A 17,225-nucleotide genomic window follows, 5' to 3' on the forward strand; every position below is an offset into this window, starting at 1 on the left:
TTTGTCAATGGGATATGAAAGAAAAAGAGTCATTTGCTAAACAAGACTTTCTTTCTTCCAGAATCCAATATAAAGGCAGAACATGGGAAGGGAATACACTCCACTTAAGCAAAGCTACATATAAACTTCTCTGGAAAGGAAACAATCATAAAAGTGGATGATTGTTTTGGTTTTTTTCCTTGAATTTGAAAGCTGTACTGTTTTCGGGGCGTTAACATCCCCTTTTTAATTTAAAATTGTTCCACTGTGTATTTGTTATATGTTAATCTGGGGGGGCAAATTTGATACCTAGATTTGCCTTGTTACAAACTTCTGCTAAAAGAGATTTGTATTTTTTGTCTCCGAGTAAGTGAAAATTTGCACCTGTAGACCGGGAAAAATAAGACCCAGCTGGAACGTCTTTTACAATGCAGAAATGGGTGGAAGCTGCCTGCCTTATGTGGAATTGGAGGGACATCTGGTGACATGAAGAAACAATGCAAGTAAAGAGCTACCAAAAGGTTTATCAGCCTTCCTAGAACTACAAAAGCTGCTTGAGCAATTTTCTCCCCCTCCATGAAAAACAGTAACAAACATAAAACAAAGACTTTAACAGAGACCCTTGCAAATATTAATCAAATTAACCTCCTTAACTCACAAACCTGACATCTTTAATGACCTTTGTTTCAGCAGAAATCCAATTTTCTGCTGAGAAATACTGCCATTGAAAAATGTCAACCAGTCTCAGCGCATGCAAAAAAAATAAATTTAGTGAATTAATTATAATTGTTCTTAAATTGATAAAATTAATCCAGCGTGAACGGATCAGTGAACGCAGCCCTTTTGGTTTAAGGGCGGCCCATTTTATCTCACACTCACATTCCTAATTGATTTAAACTAAGCCACAGTAAAGCTTCCGTGCTGCAGCTTGGCAGTTTCCATCGCCGTGTCAAGATAAACCACTGCACGAACACAACACCCTCCCCAACTCTGGGAGAGACATGGGGCAGAATAAAACTCTTTAACCCTTTTTTTCTGACATTTGGCAAACCAGCTTAGTGGCCACACTCCGCTGCCCAGACGACAGCAAAGCAAAAAAGTCATTGCAGCTGAACTTAAATCATCATCGCAGAGGTGGATGCGCTGGGGAAGGCCTGGTGCACATTGCGCCCTGGCCCAGCACGGTGAAAGGGGCAGAAGGAGCAGCTGCTTCTGGCCCCTTTCCCTGGGTGACCTGGGGCAACCGGGCAGCCCCAGGGCCAGGAAACGCTCTGTGAGGGCTGCCGACGGGGCGGGGGGGGGGCAAACAGCCGTTGGGCGGGTGCGCGCGCGCAGGAGGCCTCAACGCGCCTCGTGGTGGTGGTGCCACCGCCGCCGCGCGCCCTCTAGGGGACGGCTCACGTCGCCACGGGTCGCGCTGTGCGTGCGCAGGAAGGAGGGCGCGCTGCAGCTGTGCGCGTGCGCAGGCAGGAGGGGCGGAGCCAACTCTGCCAGCTTTTCACCGGCCCCGCCCCTCGCTGAGGTAACCGCCATTTCCTCAGCCCCGCCCCCCATCCTGTCGCGTCACCGTCTCGCCTCTGGTTGGCTACCGCCCCACCGGTGGGAGGGGCGAGGTGGTCGTCTAGGCGACGTGAGCAGGCGGTGGTGCTCTGGGCAATGGGCCCGGGCCTGGGTGTTGGGTACGTGGATCCCCTGAGGGGATCGGGGCCCGGCCTGGTTCCTGATGTGGCATCCTCCGCCTGTCCCTCTTCTGGGTTGTCCTGGTCCCATTGCCTACTCCTGTCCGCCTACAGGGCAGCCCACTGAGCTTCAGTGCCCTCGAAGGGCAGATTGGGGCCTGGGGTGTCGCAGGTGCCCCGCTTTGTGGTGAGGTGCACTTCCCTCCTCACCCTCTGCCAGCCCCTGCCAGGCACCCTGGGGCAGGCATCCACCCTTGGCAGGAGCGGGCAAAACACATGCCACTAGTACGTGGGTCTACATTATGTGGAAGTTACCTGTACAGCCAGGGCTCTGGGAGCAACGCTTGCAAAGCCATGCTATTAGCTGTCTTTTGAATGTGGCGGAAAAAATAACTGCTTCCTTCTGCTCCTGTTAGAGGAACCGGCCTCCACCCAAAAGCTAATTCCCATCTAATGTAATTCCCTCAGCTGTTGTAACTGGATAAAATATTCTTTGTTTCCTGTCCTAAATTACTGGCTAGAGGAGCTGTGTGTCATTAAATGCTGTGGCAGGGATTCAAAGACAGCAGTGATGTGGTGGTATATTAAGAGTGACTAAAGTGATCTTCTGGGTTTAGTTTGTGCATACTGTGGTTAATATACTGTGTCAATGCTTTCAGAGGGAGAAAGAAGCTGCCTCGATCATACTAATAAGAGGTTGTTAATGCTAAAGATAAATCATAGCAGCTGCGTGGTTACTTTAAAAGCACTGTAACAAAGGTGTTACAACTCTCAATTATGTACAGAGAATTTTGACATATTTTCCTATATGCAGATAGGCTTTTACTGAGGATTATTTTTGGTGAATTATAAATGATTTGTTCATTGATACTGCACCTCTGTTCTTTGTGCAAATACAACTTACTGAACCCAATACAGGGATAAGTGGGTGCTATTCATCATCTTTCCTTCTGGGAGTGGTGCAAATAGCTTATCCTGTAGTACTTTCTAGACTTTCAGAATATAAAAATATTGGTTAAAAAAGTAATCAGTCTAAATATTCCTGACATCTTCAATTTTCTTCCTTTGTGATCACCACCGTGATTCAGAGAGAAATACAGATTTTGGAACTAAGTCTGTTAGGAGTTTCGATCTTCCTTTCAAACTGCTTGGAACTCCTATGACTTATGTGGGTGGATACACAGCTGATAATTATACTATCCTTTTTATAAGAAAATACTAAGAAATGCATAATCACTACGGAGAACACAAGAGATGATGCAAAGTGATAACCAAGACCAGAACCTTGAGGAAATAATTAAGGAGCTGGTAAGCTTTTCATTCATATTTGTTTTTAATTTTCTCTGACTTTTAATACTTTTATAAATATCAGTATGTGTTTGCTAGAACATTAGTTATTCTGGAATATCCTGGAGGTGGTATAAGGCATGCATTAATAATGGTTTATGATGGTCTAAAGGTTTCAGAGCTATGGAAACATACTAGTAGTTAAGATGCAGAAATGCAACTCTCTCCGGAGAGAGATACCTGTATTCAAAGAGGATTTTAAGGTACCATTCACCCTTTGTATCTGCTTCTTGTGGTGTACCTTGCAGAATATTCATATATTGAAACAAAAATAAGGGTTTTTTTGATATAAATTTGATCAAAGTAAATCATGTAGTTTTGACTCACTCATATGTTTTGCATAGGCATTGCATAGTTGTGAGCAGAATCGGGTGGCTAACTAAGATGATAAAAACTTTGCCTAGTATGAAGTCTTTAGAATTTTAAAATGGTGTTCAACTCCAGAGTAAGGCATCTTAATTTAGGTGTCTACCGATAGTTGTCTACATATGCGTTTGGTTTTTCAGCCCTCATTGTAGTCAACAGAAATCTATGATACAATTCAGTTGCACAGATATAGCTGTCCAGTGCCATTTTAGCTGCCTCAAGATATCTAAGACACCACACAGGGCTGGGAGATATTACAAAGGATGTGTAGGAGACTGCACTCTTCTGGAACAGCAGTTGCAGGATACCCTAAAGCATCTGAAATAGCACTGGATACACTGTGCAGCCAACTGACTCCCATCCTTAGCCAATATAGAATGAGTCAACTTACTGTAAACATGTACTGTCTGGACATCAGAATGGCTTTCCAGGATCCCTTGGCTGTATTGGTTAGATCTCATGTTGACTAAAATGAGAGCTTTGATAAAGGGCACGGGTGTAGATACCTGATGTTTTGTGTTGTAATCTTAAGCTGAATCTCACCTTTAATGAAATTCCATGTCATCTTTTATTTTTTCCTGGCCAAAAGCTTATATTATTATATTTACTTAATACAACCACTTCAGAAGTGAAGCGCTACAAGACTGACAGAGCACACTGTCCCCTTTCATACACATATGTGTGTGTGTATATGCACATATACACACACATATACTAGTTATACATTTTTGGTGGTTTTTAGTTTTCATTAAAGTTAGCATGACTGAAAATTATTTTGTTTTAAATTCAAGGTGCATTTTGAGGTTTGATTTGAAGTACTCGTGCAATAATTGTGATTATTTTTGTAAGCAGAAGAAAGCTGTGTAACCATCATATACTGAATGTGGCCAAAATTGCAAATACATCTTAGAGCAGAGCAAATTTTAAAAGACACAGTTGATTTTAAGCAGTTGACTCTAATGACGGTCAGACATTCTGCTTCATAATGTATTTTTTAAAACATGGATGTAAAATGAATAATAGTTGCCTTTCATTTCCAGTGCACATGTAATGGATTGTCTTATGAGAAAGTTGATCAAGAGGGACTAAAAACAACAGCACTGGAGATGTTTTTCTCAGGTTATCCCAAAATGGTAGGCTTGAAATATTTCCCAAATTTGACCACACTCACTCTTGTTGGGCAAAGGATTCAAAAGATTTCAGACCTGGAGCATTGCCTGTTACTCAGAGAGCTGTGGATTGCTGAATGCTGTTTAGTGGTAAGTTAACTATGAATTTTATTTCTAGCCAGCTTTAGCCAACTTTAGCCCCTTAAAATGATTATCATATTCTTCCATGAGCATTTCTTCATCTGTTCAAAGAACAAGGCGCTATTCGAGGGAGTGAGGATCTGGCACTTCTTTACTGATGTATCCAAAGATCTCATTATAGGCATGGATGAAAATTACCTCTGTTACACATTACAGGTTTTTGTATTTTGGACTCTGTAGTTGTTTTTTTTTCTCTTTCATTAGAAAGAATGTTTTTTGAAACTACAATAATTTCATTGAAACCTTTTTCAGAAAGCTGATTATGATGAAGATATTTCAGTGAAAATAATACTGTACATAAAACACATAATTTATCATGAAACATTGTAGCTTCTATTACTTTTTCTTTGAGGGCTTAATTGAAAGGGTTTCTAAGTCAGCAGAATTCTGCTCAGTGGCTGTGGTCTCAAATTATTTGGAGCTACCTTACTATTTTCTGTGCAAGTTGATGGCATATGGATAAAAAGAGTGACTTTTTGTTGTTCAGTGCAGCAAATTAATACCTCTCCTTCTATTGCAGAAAATAGACGGTCTAGAAAAATGTGTAAATTTGGAAAAGCTTTACCTTTATTGCAATGAAATTTCCCAGATTGAAAATCTAGAAGCCCTAACAAAGCTGAATGTAGTTTGGTTGAATAATAACCTGATCAAGAATATAGAAGTGAGTCTGGTGTCCTTCTTATGATTTATTTCCTTCCAATCTGTATAATGTATAGTATATTAATAGTATGGTACCTAAAGGTATCTAACAAGTGGGACTCTTTTTTAGAATTATTGAACAAGAGAGACAATTTTAAATTCCAGTACACAAGAATTAAGGCTGAAACATTATTTGGAAATTAAAGTTTTCTGCATATACAGTGTTAATTAAATCATTAATTTTCTAAGACCTCTATGATCCCTGAGCAGGAAAAGATTTTTTTTGTTGTCGTTTTGTTGTAACTGTGGATTTTTGTCTGCTCTTCAGTATTATGTGAAAGAATTTCCATTTAGTTTTTATTTTAGTAAGTGTATGCTAGGTTGCAGGTGCTGAAAGGGTTGAAGTATTTGGATTTTTTTTTTCTTGAAGAGGTGAACTCATATTCAGAAGAAGTTTTATCCTGGCTTTTCTTCATGCTGTCATATGAATAATTGGTTCCCCTCCTCCCTCCCCCAAAATTAGTACTCTTCATGCTAACCTTTAAAATGGAGGCTAGTCCAGAAAAAGTGAGAACTCTGTGATCAGCCCTTTAGCATGTAAAGGGAGAAGAACTGTATAAACATCATTTCTGGCAAAAGACCACTTGGTGCTGTGAAATACCTGATTTTTACTGCCCCAACAGGGAGGCAGGAGTACTGCATCTCAGTCCTCTTTCCCTTAGAAGAGCATGAAAAGAAGGCGGAGGGAGATACCTTACCAAGATAAAGGTAGTTAGAGCAGAAGGAGATGCTGATAGGGATGAATGAGAGCAGATCTTCAGGAACCTTGAAGGCCATGAAGAAGAAAGAGAAAACGAAGCTGGGCATGAAGAGAAGGAAGGAAAGGAGAGAGCTAAGAATTACGGCTCACAAAGAACAAATGTAAAAGCAATAGAGTGCTTCTAAAATTATTTTTAATTAGAGAGTACACAACAAACACTAGTGGCATCCCACTGCAAAGAACTGCAGTGTCATCACAGAGAGAAATGACTGACATGACTGATTTAGTTGCTATGGTATCTCAAAGCCAAGACATGGGCTGCAGTCAAAAGCTAATGGGTGCTCATGATATTGGGCATGATCTGTTAGGTTTCTCATACACAGTTGTGAAACTAAGGAGGCGGGGAACTATGTTTATTTTCATTGCAGTATCATTTACAAAGACTTTCTAAGATAATTCCCATTGGGCAATACATATTCTCCTTTTCCATGTCAAAAGAAAGCTGTAGTTTAAAACAGAGACTAACATTGTTTAGACTCCAGTCAAGTCTGTTTTTACATTTGAATGATCTGCCTCTTAGCCTACAGGCTCTTCAGCATTTGCAGTGCTGTATTAGATTAAAACTGTATTGTTTAAAACATTCACAGGGCTTACATACTCTGCAGAATTTACAAGAGGTCAACCTCGCTGGAAACTTGATAGAAAAAATAGGTAGGTGATGTCTGTCTGGCATTTCTAGCATGTGCATTCTGACTGTCACCAAGGATTCATGCACATGGTTTGATCTTTCCCTCCTAATAAAAAATTCTTACCAACTTGCATGGTTCAGAATCATGTCTGGTCATCCCAAAGTCAGTGTCAAAACTCCCTAGGGCTCACCTTTGTTTCTACCAAACTCTTTGTCATTGCTATAGCCATGTCAAAGGAGACAGAATACAGGTATTGGTGGGATATGCATATATTATGCATATTTTTTTTCTTGTTCACTGCCTTTAGTATACAGGGCTTTTAGATTAAATCACGCTTTTTGTTTTTTATGGGAATGTAAATTCTTCCTGCATTTCTAAACAGATACTAGAGAATCTATTTGTTTTTCTTGGTTTATCTTTATCTGTAATAAATAAATAAAATAAAAAATTGTATATATACTATCCCTGCTCTTTAAGTGAAAATGGAAAATCATATACTACGTTTGATGTAATTGTTTGTGTTAATGAAGTATGCATTTGGGGGCGGGGGGGGGGGGTTATGTGATTAAAACTAATCCACAGGATGAAAATGCAGATATCCAAATGGACAATGCAAATAGTTTTTCTTAATTGTTGTTTATATTGGTGTCTAATTTTAGGAAGTTGCTTGGACTTCAATATACGAATAGAAATATTAAACCTCTCTGCGAACAAACTATCTTCCTGCAAGGTATGTTCAGACTTCACATTTAATTTTGACGTTTTTAATTGTTACTAGAAAAGACCTGATTTATGATATTAGAGAACCCATAACACACAGCTGTGACAGCAGTTGATTTTAAAAGCAATACAATATTAACTTTCACTGTTTTCATAAGGTTTTTAGATCTCTCTCTTTGAAAAATTTCTGTTCCCAAATATTCTTTGTAAAAAGGGCTAGAAATTTCTTAGAAAATATTCATTGTGCATTTGCAGCTCTTTTATGCTTCCTGCCCGGTGTGGTCAAGTTATAAGTCTTGAACAGGGAGGAGAAAATATATTACACTAAATGTGTGTTTAAAAAAAAAAAAAAGTTATCACAAGTGACATCTTAAGTTTGAGAATATATATGTCAAGTGGCAGGATTCATAAGATATTGGCAGGCATTATACAAATGATTAGTGAATTTGTCCTGGGCATTGAGAATGTTAAACTAGCCATAATGATATTTACCTGACCATTTCGCACTTCAGGCACGTAGCCCTTTGTGTTTTTCCTGGTGTTTGTGAAAGCGCTCTAAATCTGAGCTTTGTGGAGCATTCAGGATTTTGAAAGTTTTGGTGTCAGTGGTCTGACATTTTTATTTCAAGCATGAGAAAGATCAAGTCAGGATTTTGAGGACCAGTCACTTTTCTAGAGTTATTTCTTCACAGAGACTGAACTTCATTTCCCAAATATCCATCGCTTTCTTTTGGTGAACGGTTTTATTTTGTTTTTTTCAAGAATTTGTGCAACCATCAGAACAAGTGAATCTCCAAAGCTCTATGTGAATCTTAAAAGATATGCAAGGTTGCACAAGGCCATATTCACAAATGCTCCTGCATCTGTACTACCTTCCTTCCTCCCTCTTTCCTGATGTATTCTTCATTCCTTATAAACCCTTATAACTAAAATTGCGGTTGGTCTTAGTGCTAAAATTGGGCTTTTTAAAATAAAGAGTATTGGCATGTTGTTGTAGCATTTTCATTGTTTTTCAGGAGCTCACTAATTTGTCAAGACTACCTAATTTAAAAGATTTGGGCCTAAATGATCCTCAGTATGGGCCCAACCCTGTTTGTCTTCTCCGTAATTATGCTATCCACGTGCTCTATCATATACCTCAGCTTCAAAGGCTTGATACATGTGACGTATCTCAGAGGGAAATCAAGGTTCTGGCAGAAGTAAGTTCACACTTTACTTCGCAGGTGCACCAGAAGTATGAATGAATTCATTACTGCTGATGAGCTCCACTGCATGTCTTTCAGCCAAGATGGGTGCCTTGTGTTACTGCTTAGTACTATGTTATGTTGTCAAAATTTGAGTTTTGTCATGGATCTTGAAATTTTTGATAATGGGATGATAATGTGAGACTCTGAGTTTTGGAGGGGGAAAAAAAAAGGAAAAAAAACACCACTATGCACAATAGAAAGGAAAAAGGAAAACCTAAAGTTTAAGGGTTTAGAAAACTGTTTATGTAATATTTTGGACTCTTGCAACTTCAGGAGTTGTAATCCATGTTTTTTGAGTATTTCCAATGGGCTGTAGTATTGGACACTTTTTTTTTTCCTGGATGTTAGTGTATTGAAATAAGACATTTTGTCTCACTAAAAACTGAAAGTACACAGTTATTATCAAATAAATTTTTTAATTAATCTATTACGTAATGCCAGCACTCTTCATTGACTGGCAACATTTTTGGGCTACTGTTATTCAATATCAAGCTAAAAAGGCAAAAAAAAATTGTGTATGAAGTCATATTTAAAACAAAGAACTTGTTAGTCATTTTATGTACTAATAACCTAATATCAAAACCATGTGGGACTAAAGGACGTGAAATAATTCACTGAAATCACGGAGGCAGATCTTGTGTTTTCAGAGATCCCAAGTATTCTACAAAAAATGTTACAGATTAATGTTCTGATTGGCTTATCTTGTAATGGAGTTATTTTCACGTGTCTTGCTGTCGAAGAAGAGCATTTCTAAATCATGCCGAATTTAATTTGATACTTACAAGCATAGGAGAAAACTTTCTGAATGGAATCCACTTTTTAGTGAAATAAGTCATATAATGTATTTTGATGTGGAATACTTAGTCTCCACCTTCTTTGTGTAGTTGTTGGGACCCATATGGCTGCAGAAACATGTTGCAGTTAATTTACCTTACTTCAGAAAAAGGAGTTCTTGGAGACAAAAGTTGAGACACATGAGAGGAAGCATTCACAACAGCAACTGTTCTCAAATGAGAAGTATGATTGTTGATTTATCCAGAACACTGAGTTCATTTTCTTAATAATGTTATCGAACAGTGTTTGGATATAGACCAGAGCTAACTGAAGCATGTGGAATGAGTTCTTAGTTTGATCTTTAATTACAGTATAAACTTCTTAATTACAGTGTTCATACAAACAGTGGATTACAAAAGTGAGTGTTTTTAGTTTGTTATTAAATTATAAAAGCATGTTCATAGCAAGGCACAATCCAATGGTTGATGTTCAAATACAGTCAAAATGAAGTATGCTATATTTGAAATTATCTCTAAAAATGATAATGGAATATATGTAACAATAATGCTATGATTTATTGTATTCTTCAGAAATAGGATACGTGAATGGTTGCATCTTGCTAATAACTGGTGAATAATTTTCTGTTTTTCATTTTTAAAGACCACAGTTATGAAAAAAAAAATGTACTATAACATGCATGTAAAAAGCATTCATAGACAGCTCCATGACGAGCTTGAAAAGCTAAAAGAAAGCAAAAGTAAATTGCAGAATTTGCCAGAAAATAAGATAAAATTACTCAGCTGCAGCATAAAACATGTAAGTTTAAGTAGCTTGAAATGTCAACACTTAGAAGAAATAACATTAACTATTGGGAAGAATGATGGATTCCTGGATGTTAACATTCTTTTAATAGGTTCATTCATTCAAATTCTGTCTGGAGTAGATGTGTAACTTAGCCCAGAATACTTACAACCTAACTGACTCATTGATGTAAATTAAAATCTTAATTTTTTAAAAAAAATTGGTCGTCTTAGAGACTTAAATTATTTTAGTTCCAGGTTCATTAACATCAAGCAGTTTGTACTCATATTTAGCTATAGGAAAGAATTTTCATAATTGAAATTTCTCTTTGTGAGAAAACTTGATAAAACTTACCTTTAAATATTTTCTGAAAACATCAGTTTTTACTAATCTTTGTAATCTAGGGGTTTGTAAGACAGAGTTTCTGCTGGAAAGATAGCTCTTCTTCAGAACAGCCAAAAGCTAAGTGTCTAGGACATTTAATGTATTGTGAGGGATACATTTCCAGTCTAAATTCTGCCAGGTTCATAATTACTTGAATCTAGTCTCTCATGCCTTAGGTAAATGCCTTGACCACTGGGCTTTTAAATGGAATGGCCCCAAGATGGAAAGCTTAGAAATCCAGCAGACTGGGTAGGATACTCATCTAGTGTGGTAAACTGAATTTCAAGTTGCTGCTTTTATTTATCCAGCTCAGATGTTTGCCTTGAACTTCCCTGATGAGTTCCCAGATTGAATATTGCTTATTCTATTTGGTACCATGAGAATTTCTGAAAGGTCTGTGTTCATTCTGATACAGAAAACTTCTGCAGGTTGGAAAGATCTTTATCACCCAGGTCTACAGTTACTCTTTTTTTGATTTCCAGCTGATGAGTTAGCCCTTTCTTTAAGAACAGTATAAGCAACATAATGGATCAGAGTCAGGTTGTGGTTGCATCAGTACAACATCAACAATTCTAAAAAGAAAAGGTCTATATCACAGATTGTATATACAGCATTTTGTAAACATTCCAAGAAGGTCTTCAATGCACTCTGAGTGAGCTCTTTTCACATGTGTCTACAGACAAATAACTGAAAAACATATTGCTGATTGCATAAATCTGGCCCCTTCAAATATTTTGATCAAGAGTCAACAGACCGAGATCTCTTGCCAGGTCAGGCTAATTCCCTTATTGTCCTGTCTTCCTCCTGTTGTTTACCATGTATCAGGCTGACATGCCTATGCAGGCGTGTGCTTCAGTGACATTATCACTTTGACAGGAGAAGTGCTCATAATTGGTATGTATGTGAATATTTAAAATAATGTTCACATTGGGATGTGTAGGCAGGATGAGATAAGTTCCTTTCTTTAAGAAGTGTTTTATGGAAGTTTTAGGAGCCAAATCCTTGCTTGTTATTGAAAAGGCATGAGAGGCAGTTTATTCTCTTGTTTTAACTGTCTCAGCTGTAGAGTGGCTTGATTAACCCAGAAGATTACCTCTTAGCAAAGAACACAGGAAGGATTTTAACTTTTTTTTTACTCAGCAATCAGTAGTTATTATACCAGTGATCAAACATGGAGAGAGAGATCATCCCTGCTGTTAGCTGTTTGAAGTTAGAAGAGTTGCAGTTCCATGTTAACTGTGCCTTCTAACTCTTTTCCTTGCTGAGGCTTGCATCATAATGAAGTCATGTTAAGTGATCAGTCTTGCATGAGTGACACAGTGGTCTAATTGATGGGCATAGGATGAGGATTTCAGCCAGGATACGATAGAAGAGTATGTGTAGTTGCTCAGAGCAGAGCTGTCCTTTTGGCCAAGTAATTGAGCTTTTTCTACTGACAAATTAAGAGTATGAATTTATAAAACTGATTTTCTGATCTGATGTTTTCAGGTATGCTTTTTAGTACACATCTAGAGTACTTATCTTTTGAGAGAACATAAATAAGATAATTTTCATGCCATACTTTAAGTTAACCTCTTGCCTCTGAATCCTGATGCATTCTTTTTGTCAGCTGGAATGTGAACTGGCAGAGCTGCAAATGTTGGGTGAAACATCAAGTAATAAATCTCAAAAAAGTAAGAATCTGGAAACTGAAACTTCAGTTCATGACAGTGATGATGCAGATAAGGCTGCTGAAGAGTCCGATCTTGAAAAGGCATTCTTACAAAAAATAAATGCCCTGAAGGAAAGAATAACATTCTGGAATAGAAAACTGGATGAGTATGTTTAGTGAATTGTATGAGAATAATAATTTGATGTTTTCAAACATTAATAATTGAGTGTGATGGTAGCTGGTAGTTAGGAGACTGGAGTAGGAGCTTGTCTCACATTTGTTTTAGAGGGGTCCAAACTGTGAATACTGCAAACGTCATTGAAGTGGCAATTCTTATGTGATGTAAATTATTGGATTTAGTCCAGTTGCTAGCAGACAAATATTCCTATTACAAAACTTGTTGCTGGGGATCTCAGTAAATAGGAAAAGGATTGAACAAAATATCTGGGATGGATAGTTTTATTGGAAAAGTGCTTGGAAAAGTTTTCTGGGCCTTTAAACATTACAGAGATCCAGCAAAATGCTGTGATTTTTTTCTTTAATTCCAACATGATTTTAATAGTTTATAATTTTTAATTATGGCTTAGAACTTCATGAGTGAAATTTAGCCTAAAGGCAATGGCTAGTACAAGGATTATATGCAATATAAACCCCTGAAATAGGACATGTGGATGATATCAGTGATGCCACAGACCTAGTGTTGAATGTCAGCACAGGTCTGAAGCTCTGTGAAATCTGTTGCCTTGACTTGTCACTAATCTCAGTCTGGTGGCTCACTGTACCCAAGTCCAGCAGGGTTTCATTAGTGCTGCAATTTAGACTCACATGTCTATGAATATTAAATAGCAAACTAATAAATTCTCTTATTCCAAGAGGTAATTCCCTTAAATTAAGGATTACAGCACAACGTTGGGGCTGAAGTGGAGGAAGCTTGCTGTGAGGAATCAGTACAGGATCTTACTATCCACAGTTGTAATCTGGCATAATCCAACACTTTGAGATTTTAAAAAATAAATAGTTCTGTCATTATACATTTGTCTATATTCACTCTTTTAGAAAAAAGCAAAATTAACTCATGTCGTGTTGTTATGCTGTTCCAAGAAAAATTGTTTCTTTTGCAGAATTGAAAAAAATTATGAAATGGAAATTAAGAAAAAGAAGAAGAGTTTTGACTTGGTAGTACAGTTCTTGTTGATGGAATTGGAAACAGTGGGAAACATTCGCATTGAAGAAGGCTTATCAAATAATCCCTGGTAAACTGTTTGAGATACTCCAACTTAAACCCTGTTTCTTATGATTCCAAGTCAATCATTTTTAACAAAGCAAATTTATTACAAGGATTTGGAGTGTTCTGAAGCATCAGTGCTCCGTTTAGATTCCATTTACAGACAGCTGGTGAGAAAGGAAACACACTCTCCCCTTTCCTTCTCTTGGCTATGTACTAGGCTGAGACTTTGAGTCTACAGAGACTGATTATTTGTTGCCTTTATTCTTCATTGCCCATATATGAAGCCCCTGATTTTAAAATAAAAGGAAGAAAAAAGAATAACCAAGCTACCCAATAGCTTTTTAATGACAGCGATAGTGATTATTCTAAGTTCCTAGACAGCTTTGCTTGTTGTAAAGATGCATTAGAAACTGCTTACCTAATCTTCGTATGAATAACCTTGATACTCTGTTGAAGGGAGATTGAAATTTAGGTTGGCAGTATTTCAAGGACTGTTTTCTGCTTGAGTACTCCAAGCTTGTCCACCTCAGCTATGCCCTTTTTTTGCTTTCAGGGATGTTTGTTGGAGCTGCAGGTAGTTCTGTGCTTACAGGTTCCATCTGAAGTTGTTTTTAAATAGCATTCTACTTTTAATGCCACTTTCTCAAGCTAAGGATCTTTTTGTTTTGGTGAGGAGAAATTAATAAATGATTCTGGTAAGGCTGAAGGCCAGACCAAAGGTGTTTGCATCAATAATCCTAACACATAATCTTTTTGAGAAAGAGCAATGTTTTTATTAGTTGTAGTAAAAATTTTTACTTTGCATATCTTTTTTCTCCTTTAAGAAAACCTTCCACTGATGGAAAAAGGAGGGAGCCTGCTGCATTTCTAGATTTTGTTTCTTTTTCAAAGATGGCAGACTACCTCATAATCTTTAAGGAATCTTGCAGTACCAGTTGGAAGTACAGGAGTTTATTATCTTCCTGTTCAGAGGCAGAGAAAGGGGGCAAGGATTTATTAAGTTACTTGACTTGTATACCAAAGGAAATAAGTGGTGGAAGAGAATACTGGGTTTCTGCTCCTAGATTCTGGGCTAACCAGAGGACCACCCCTCCTTTCTCAAGTTTGACCGTAGAAACCTCTGTAGGTTCTCACAAACCATGCTTGTTTTATGCATGATTGTATTGAATATGGGGGAACTGCTCATTTGCATAATGAGGAAGGATTTAAACAGATTTTAAATACAACAGCTTTTCAGATGAGTAGGTCCAGACTAATGAGAATAGAGAGATGTCTTGAAGACTGTGAATTCTCCAGCACATGATCAGCCCTTGAGTGTTTTAGTGCAAATAGAGAAAAGAAACATAGTGAATCACATATAATTAAATATTGATGCTTGATGCTTAATTTCAAATGCAATATTTGAATGAAACGAGGTAAACTTATTTGTCTCCAGTTGAGAGAACAAAATTATAACAAAATGAAACAGGCTAGAGGTATGGCTTGTGATTCTTTCTTTTGAATAGTAAACAGAAAAAATGGTGTAGATTGCATTGAAAAATTCAGTGCAAAAACAGAAGAAGATATTATTAACTTAGTGCTCTCCTCTACACACAGGTTTAGTTACTGTTGTGATCTAATTCAAGCACGGTATTGTTTCTGGGACTTCAGAACATATGGTATCATGGGAGTGAAAGTAAATCGCATCTTTAGAGTGCACAATCAAATTCTGAGGCTGAAATTTGAAGAGAAGTTTCAAATGTTTCTGGAGAAAGAAGTTTTCAGTGCAGCAGAGTAAGTGTCTAAGTTTTAAGAGCTCTTTAGTATAGGACTGGTATGTGAACAAAAGAAACCTCATGATTTCAAAGGATAGATCTGTTTTGCAAAGCATCACATAATTTAGCATTGCTAAGAAGTTTTACCTAGGTAAAGGTGGCTTGAAGTTCCCCAAAGTCCCTATGCCTCCTGTTTCTATGACTGGCTCAAGGTCATCAGATGTCTATAGCTTAGTAGAAAATACCAGTCATGAGACTTGGTTCAAATTTGTGGTGTTATAATCTGGGTCTTATCTCATCTGCTCCTAATATGGTTGTGAAAGCAGAGTAAATATTGTCATGAATGGCCAGATTTCTGAAAGCAGTAATAGATGAACAATGCAAAACCACCACCACCAATAAAAAAGGCCCACCCAGGTACATGTGCATCTGTATTTGATCTGTATCACAGGAGGGCACATGCATATATCTGTTAGGACCATCACTAGGTGAATTTGTATCCCTACAGATGAGTGCAGGTTTTTTCTATGCAGATCTCAACTTTTGAAATTTGTGTAATTGTAGTCATTTATTTCACTTCCTTCCAAGACTCAGTGTGAGACTCCTGATGCAGCCACGATCTTTAGTGTAAGCACTGGGAACCATCCATCCAAAGCAGCTCATAGAACTGTCAGCAGTGGAGCAATGGTCTTAGCGCACCTGGTTGCCCACTTGTGGCTATGAGACAGAACCCCAGTGGCATCCAGTGCTTTCTTTGCATACTGAGCAGTTTCCTGACTTGATGTGTCTGTATTTATGTAAGTTATGGTTGCTATTATTACAATTAATGTGGTACTTTTTGTCTTTTTATGTACATTTACTATATATGTGTGAACATTTATATATGTAAATGTGTGTGTCACGTGTGTGTGTATAGAAGAATAAAACAGATTAAATATAAACCCATGGTGCTCAACATAGAGGGTGAAAAAGTCAGGACATAGCTTCCAGTTCAGTAGGTCCTGAAAGCCAGAAGCTGCCATTTAGAGAAACATGATTTTATCATTTGTAAATCAGACTGGGTCTTCTGGCTGATAGCTCCTGCAGAGCTGTGAACTTGGAAGGAGCTGGAAGACCTTGTCAATCATGAAAGCAAAATCTTATCTCCCTGAGGGACAGCAGCTGGGTCACAAGAGTGCCCACTGAGCTCAGGACATTTTAGCTCTTATGCTCAAAACAAATTTCCTGGGATTCAGTGCATGCCCCTTCTGAGATGCACTGTTTCAACTAATGGCATGACGTGACTCAAGATGCATTTTTTTTTTCTTTTTTGGATCTGAGAACTGTATAGCCATGATAAACATTCAGAGATGGACAGAGGTGGTCTGGTGTGGATCTTACTACCTTCCAATTTTTTTCTTACAGATCTTTAAAAGTGAGTTCCTCCATAGCTGAAACACTACTGTTCAGCTTGTGAGAGCACTGAGTCCATTCCAGTACAATGTGAAACAAATTTGTTCACCCTGTGGTCTCCTTTACATGAGGCTGCAAACGTAAAATGACTGTCTGTCTTATAACTTTACCTTGGATTATTACAGATAGTAATCTGTATCAGACAATTCAACTACCCACATCCTGCACTTCATTCCGGCCAGAATGAAGTTAGATTTTTGACAGCAGCTAATGTTTTGGGGGGTCTTTTTATTACCTAGAGAGAACAAAACTTTTCAGGAAGCTCCCCAGTGCAGCCTGTGTCATGCTAGTAGGTTATCATCCCGTCTGAATGAAGACTATCTAACTGTATTAGCTCCTAGTATGGATTAGCCAGATTAGATCCATGCATATGTATTAGAGCCCATTTGAGCAGGTCTTAGGCAGTTCATGCCCTGAGAAGCCTACTCATTTCCAAGGAACTATA

At 37.9% G+C, this 17,225-nt stretch overlaps 1 protein-coding gene across 1 annotated transcript in view; it reads left to right on the plus strand.

Moving 5' to 3' along the window:
• Window positions 1–2,912: 2,912 nt before the first annotated feature.
• The window catches only part of LRRC9 (leucine rich repeat containing 9), a 43,413-nt gene continuing 29,100 nt past the window's right edge, over window positions 2,913–17,225 (plus strand). The window contains exons 1-10 of the mRNA XM_064513512.1: window positions 2,913–2,966; window positions 4,412–4,630; window positions 5,202–5,342; window positions 6,728–6,791; window positions 7,429–7,499; window positions 8,506–8,688; window positions 10,171–10,326; window positions 12,305–12,513; window positions 13,468–13,599; window positions 15,171–15,347. Coding sequence (XP_064369582.1) covers window positions 2,913–2,966; window positions 4,412–4,630; window positions 5,202–5,342; window positions 6,728–6,791; window positions 7,429–7,499; window positions 8,506–8,688; window positions 10,171–10,326; window positions 12,305–12,513; window positions 13,468–13,599; window positions 15,171–15,347 — 1,406 coding nt within the window. The remainder of the gene's footprint in view (window positions 2,967–4,411; window positions 4,631–5,201; window positions 5,343–6,727; window positions 6,792–7,428; window positions 7,500–8,505; window positions 8,689–10,170; window positions 10,327–12,304; window positions 12,514–13,467; window positions 13,600–15,170; window positions 15,348–17,225) is intronic.

This window comes from Dromaius novaehollandiae, chromosome 5 (assembly GCF_036370855.1).
Source record: "Dromaius novaehollandiae isolate bDroNov1 chromosome 5, bDroNov1.hap1, whole genome shotgun sequence".
Lineage (NCBI taxonomy): Eukaryota > Metazoa > Chordata > Aves > Casuariiformes > Dromaiidae > Dromaius > Dromaius novaehollandiae.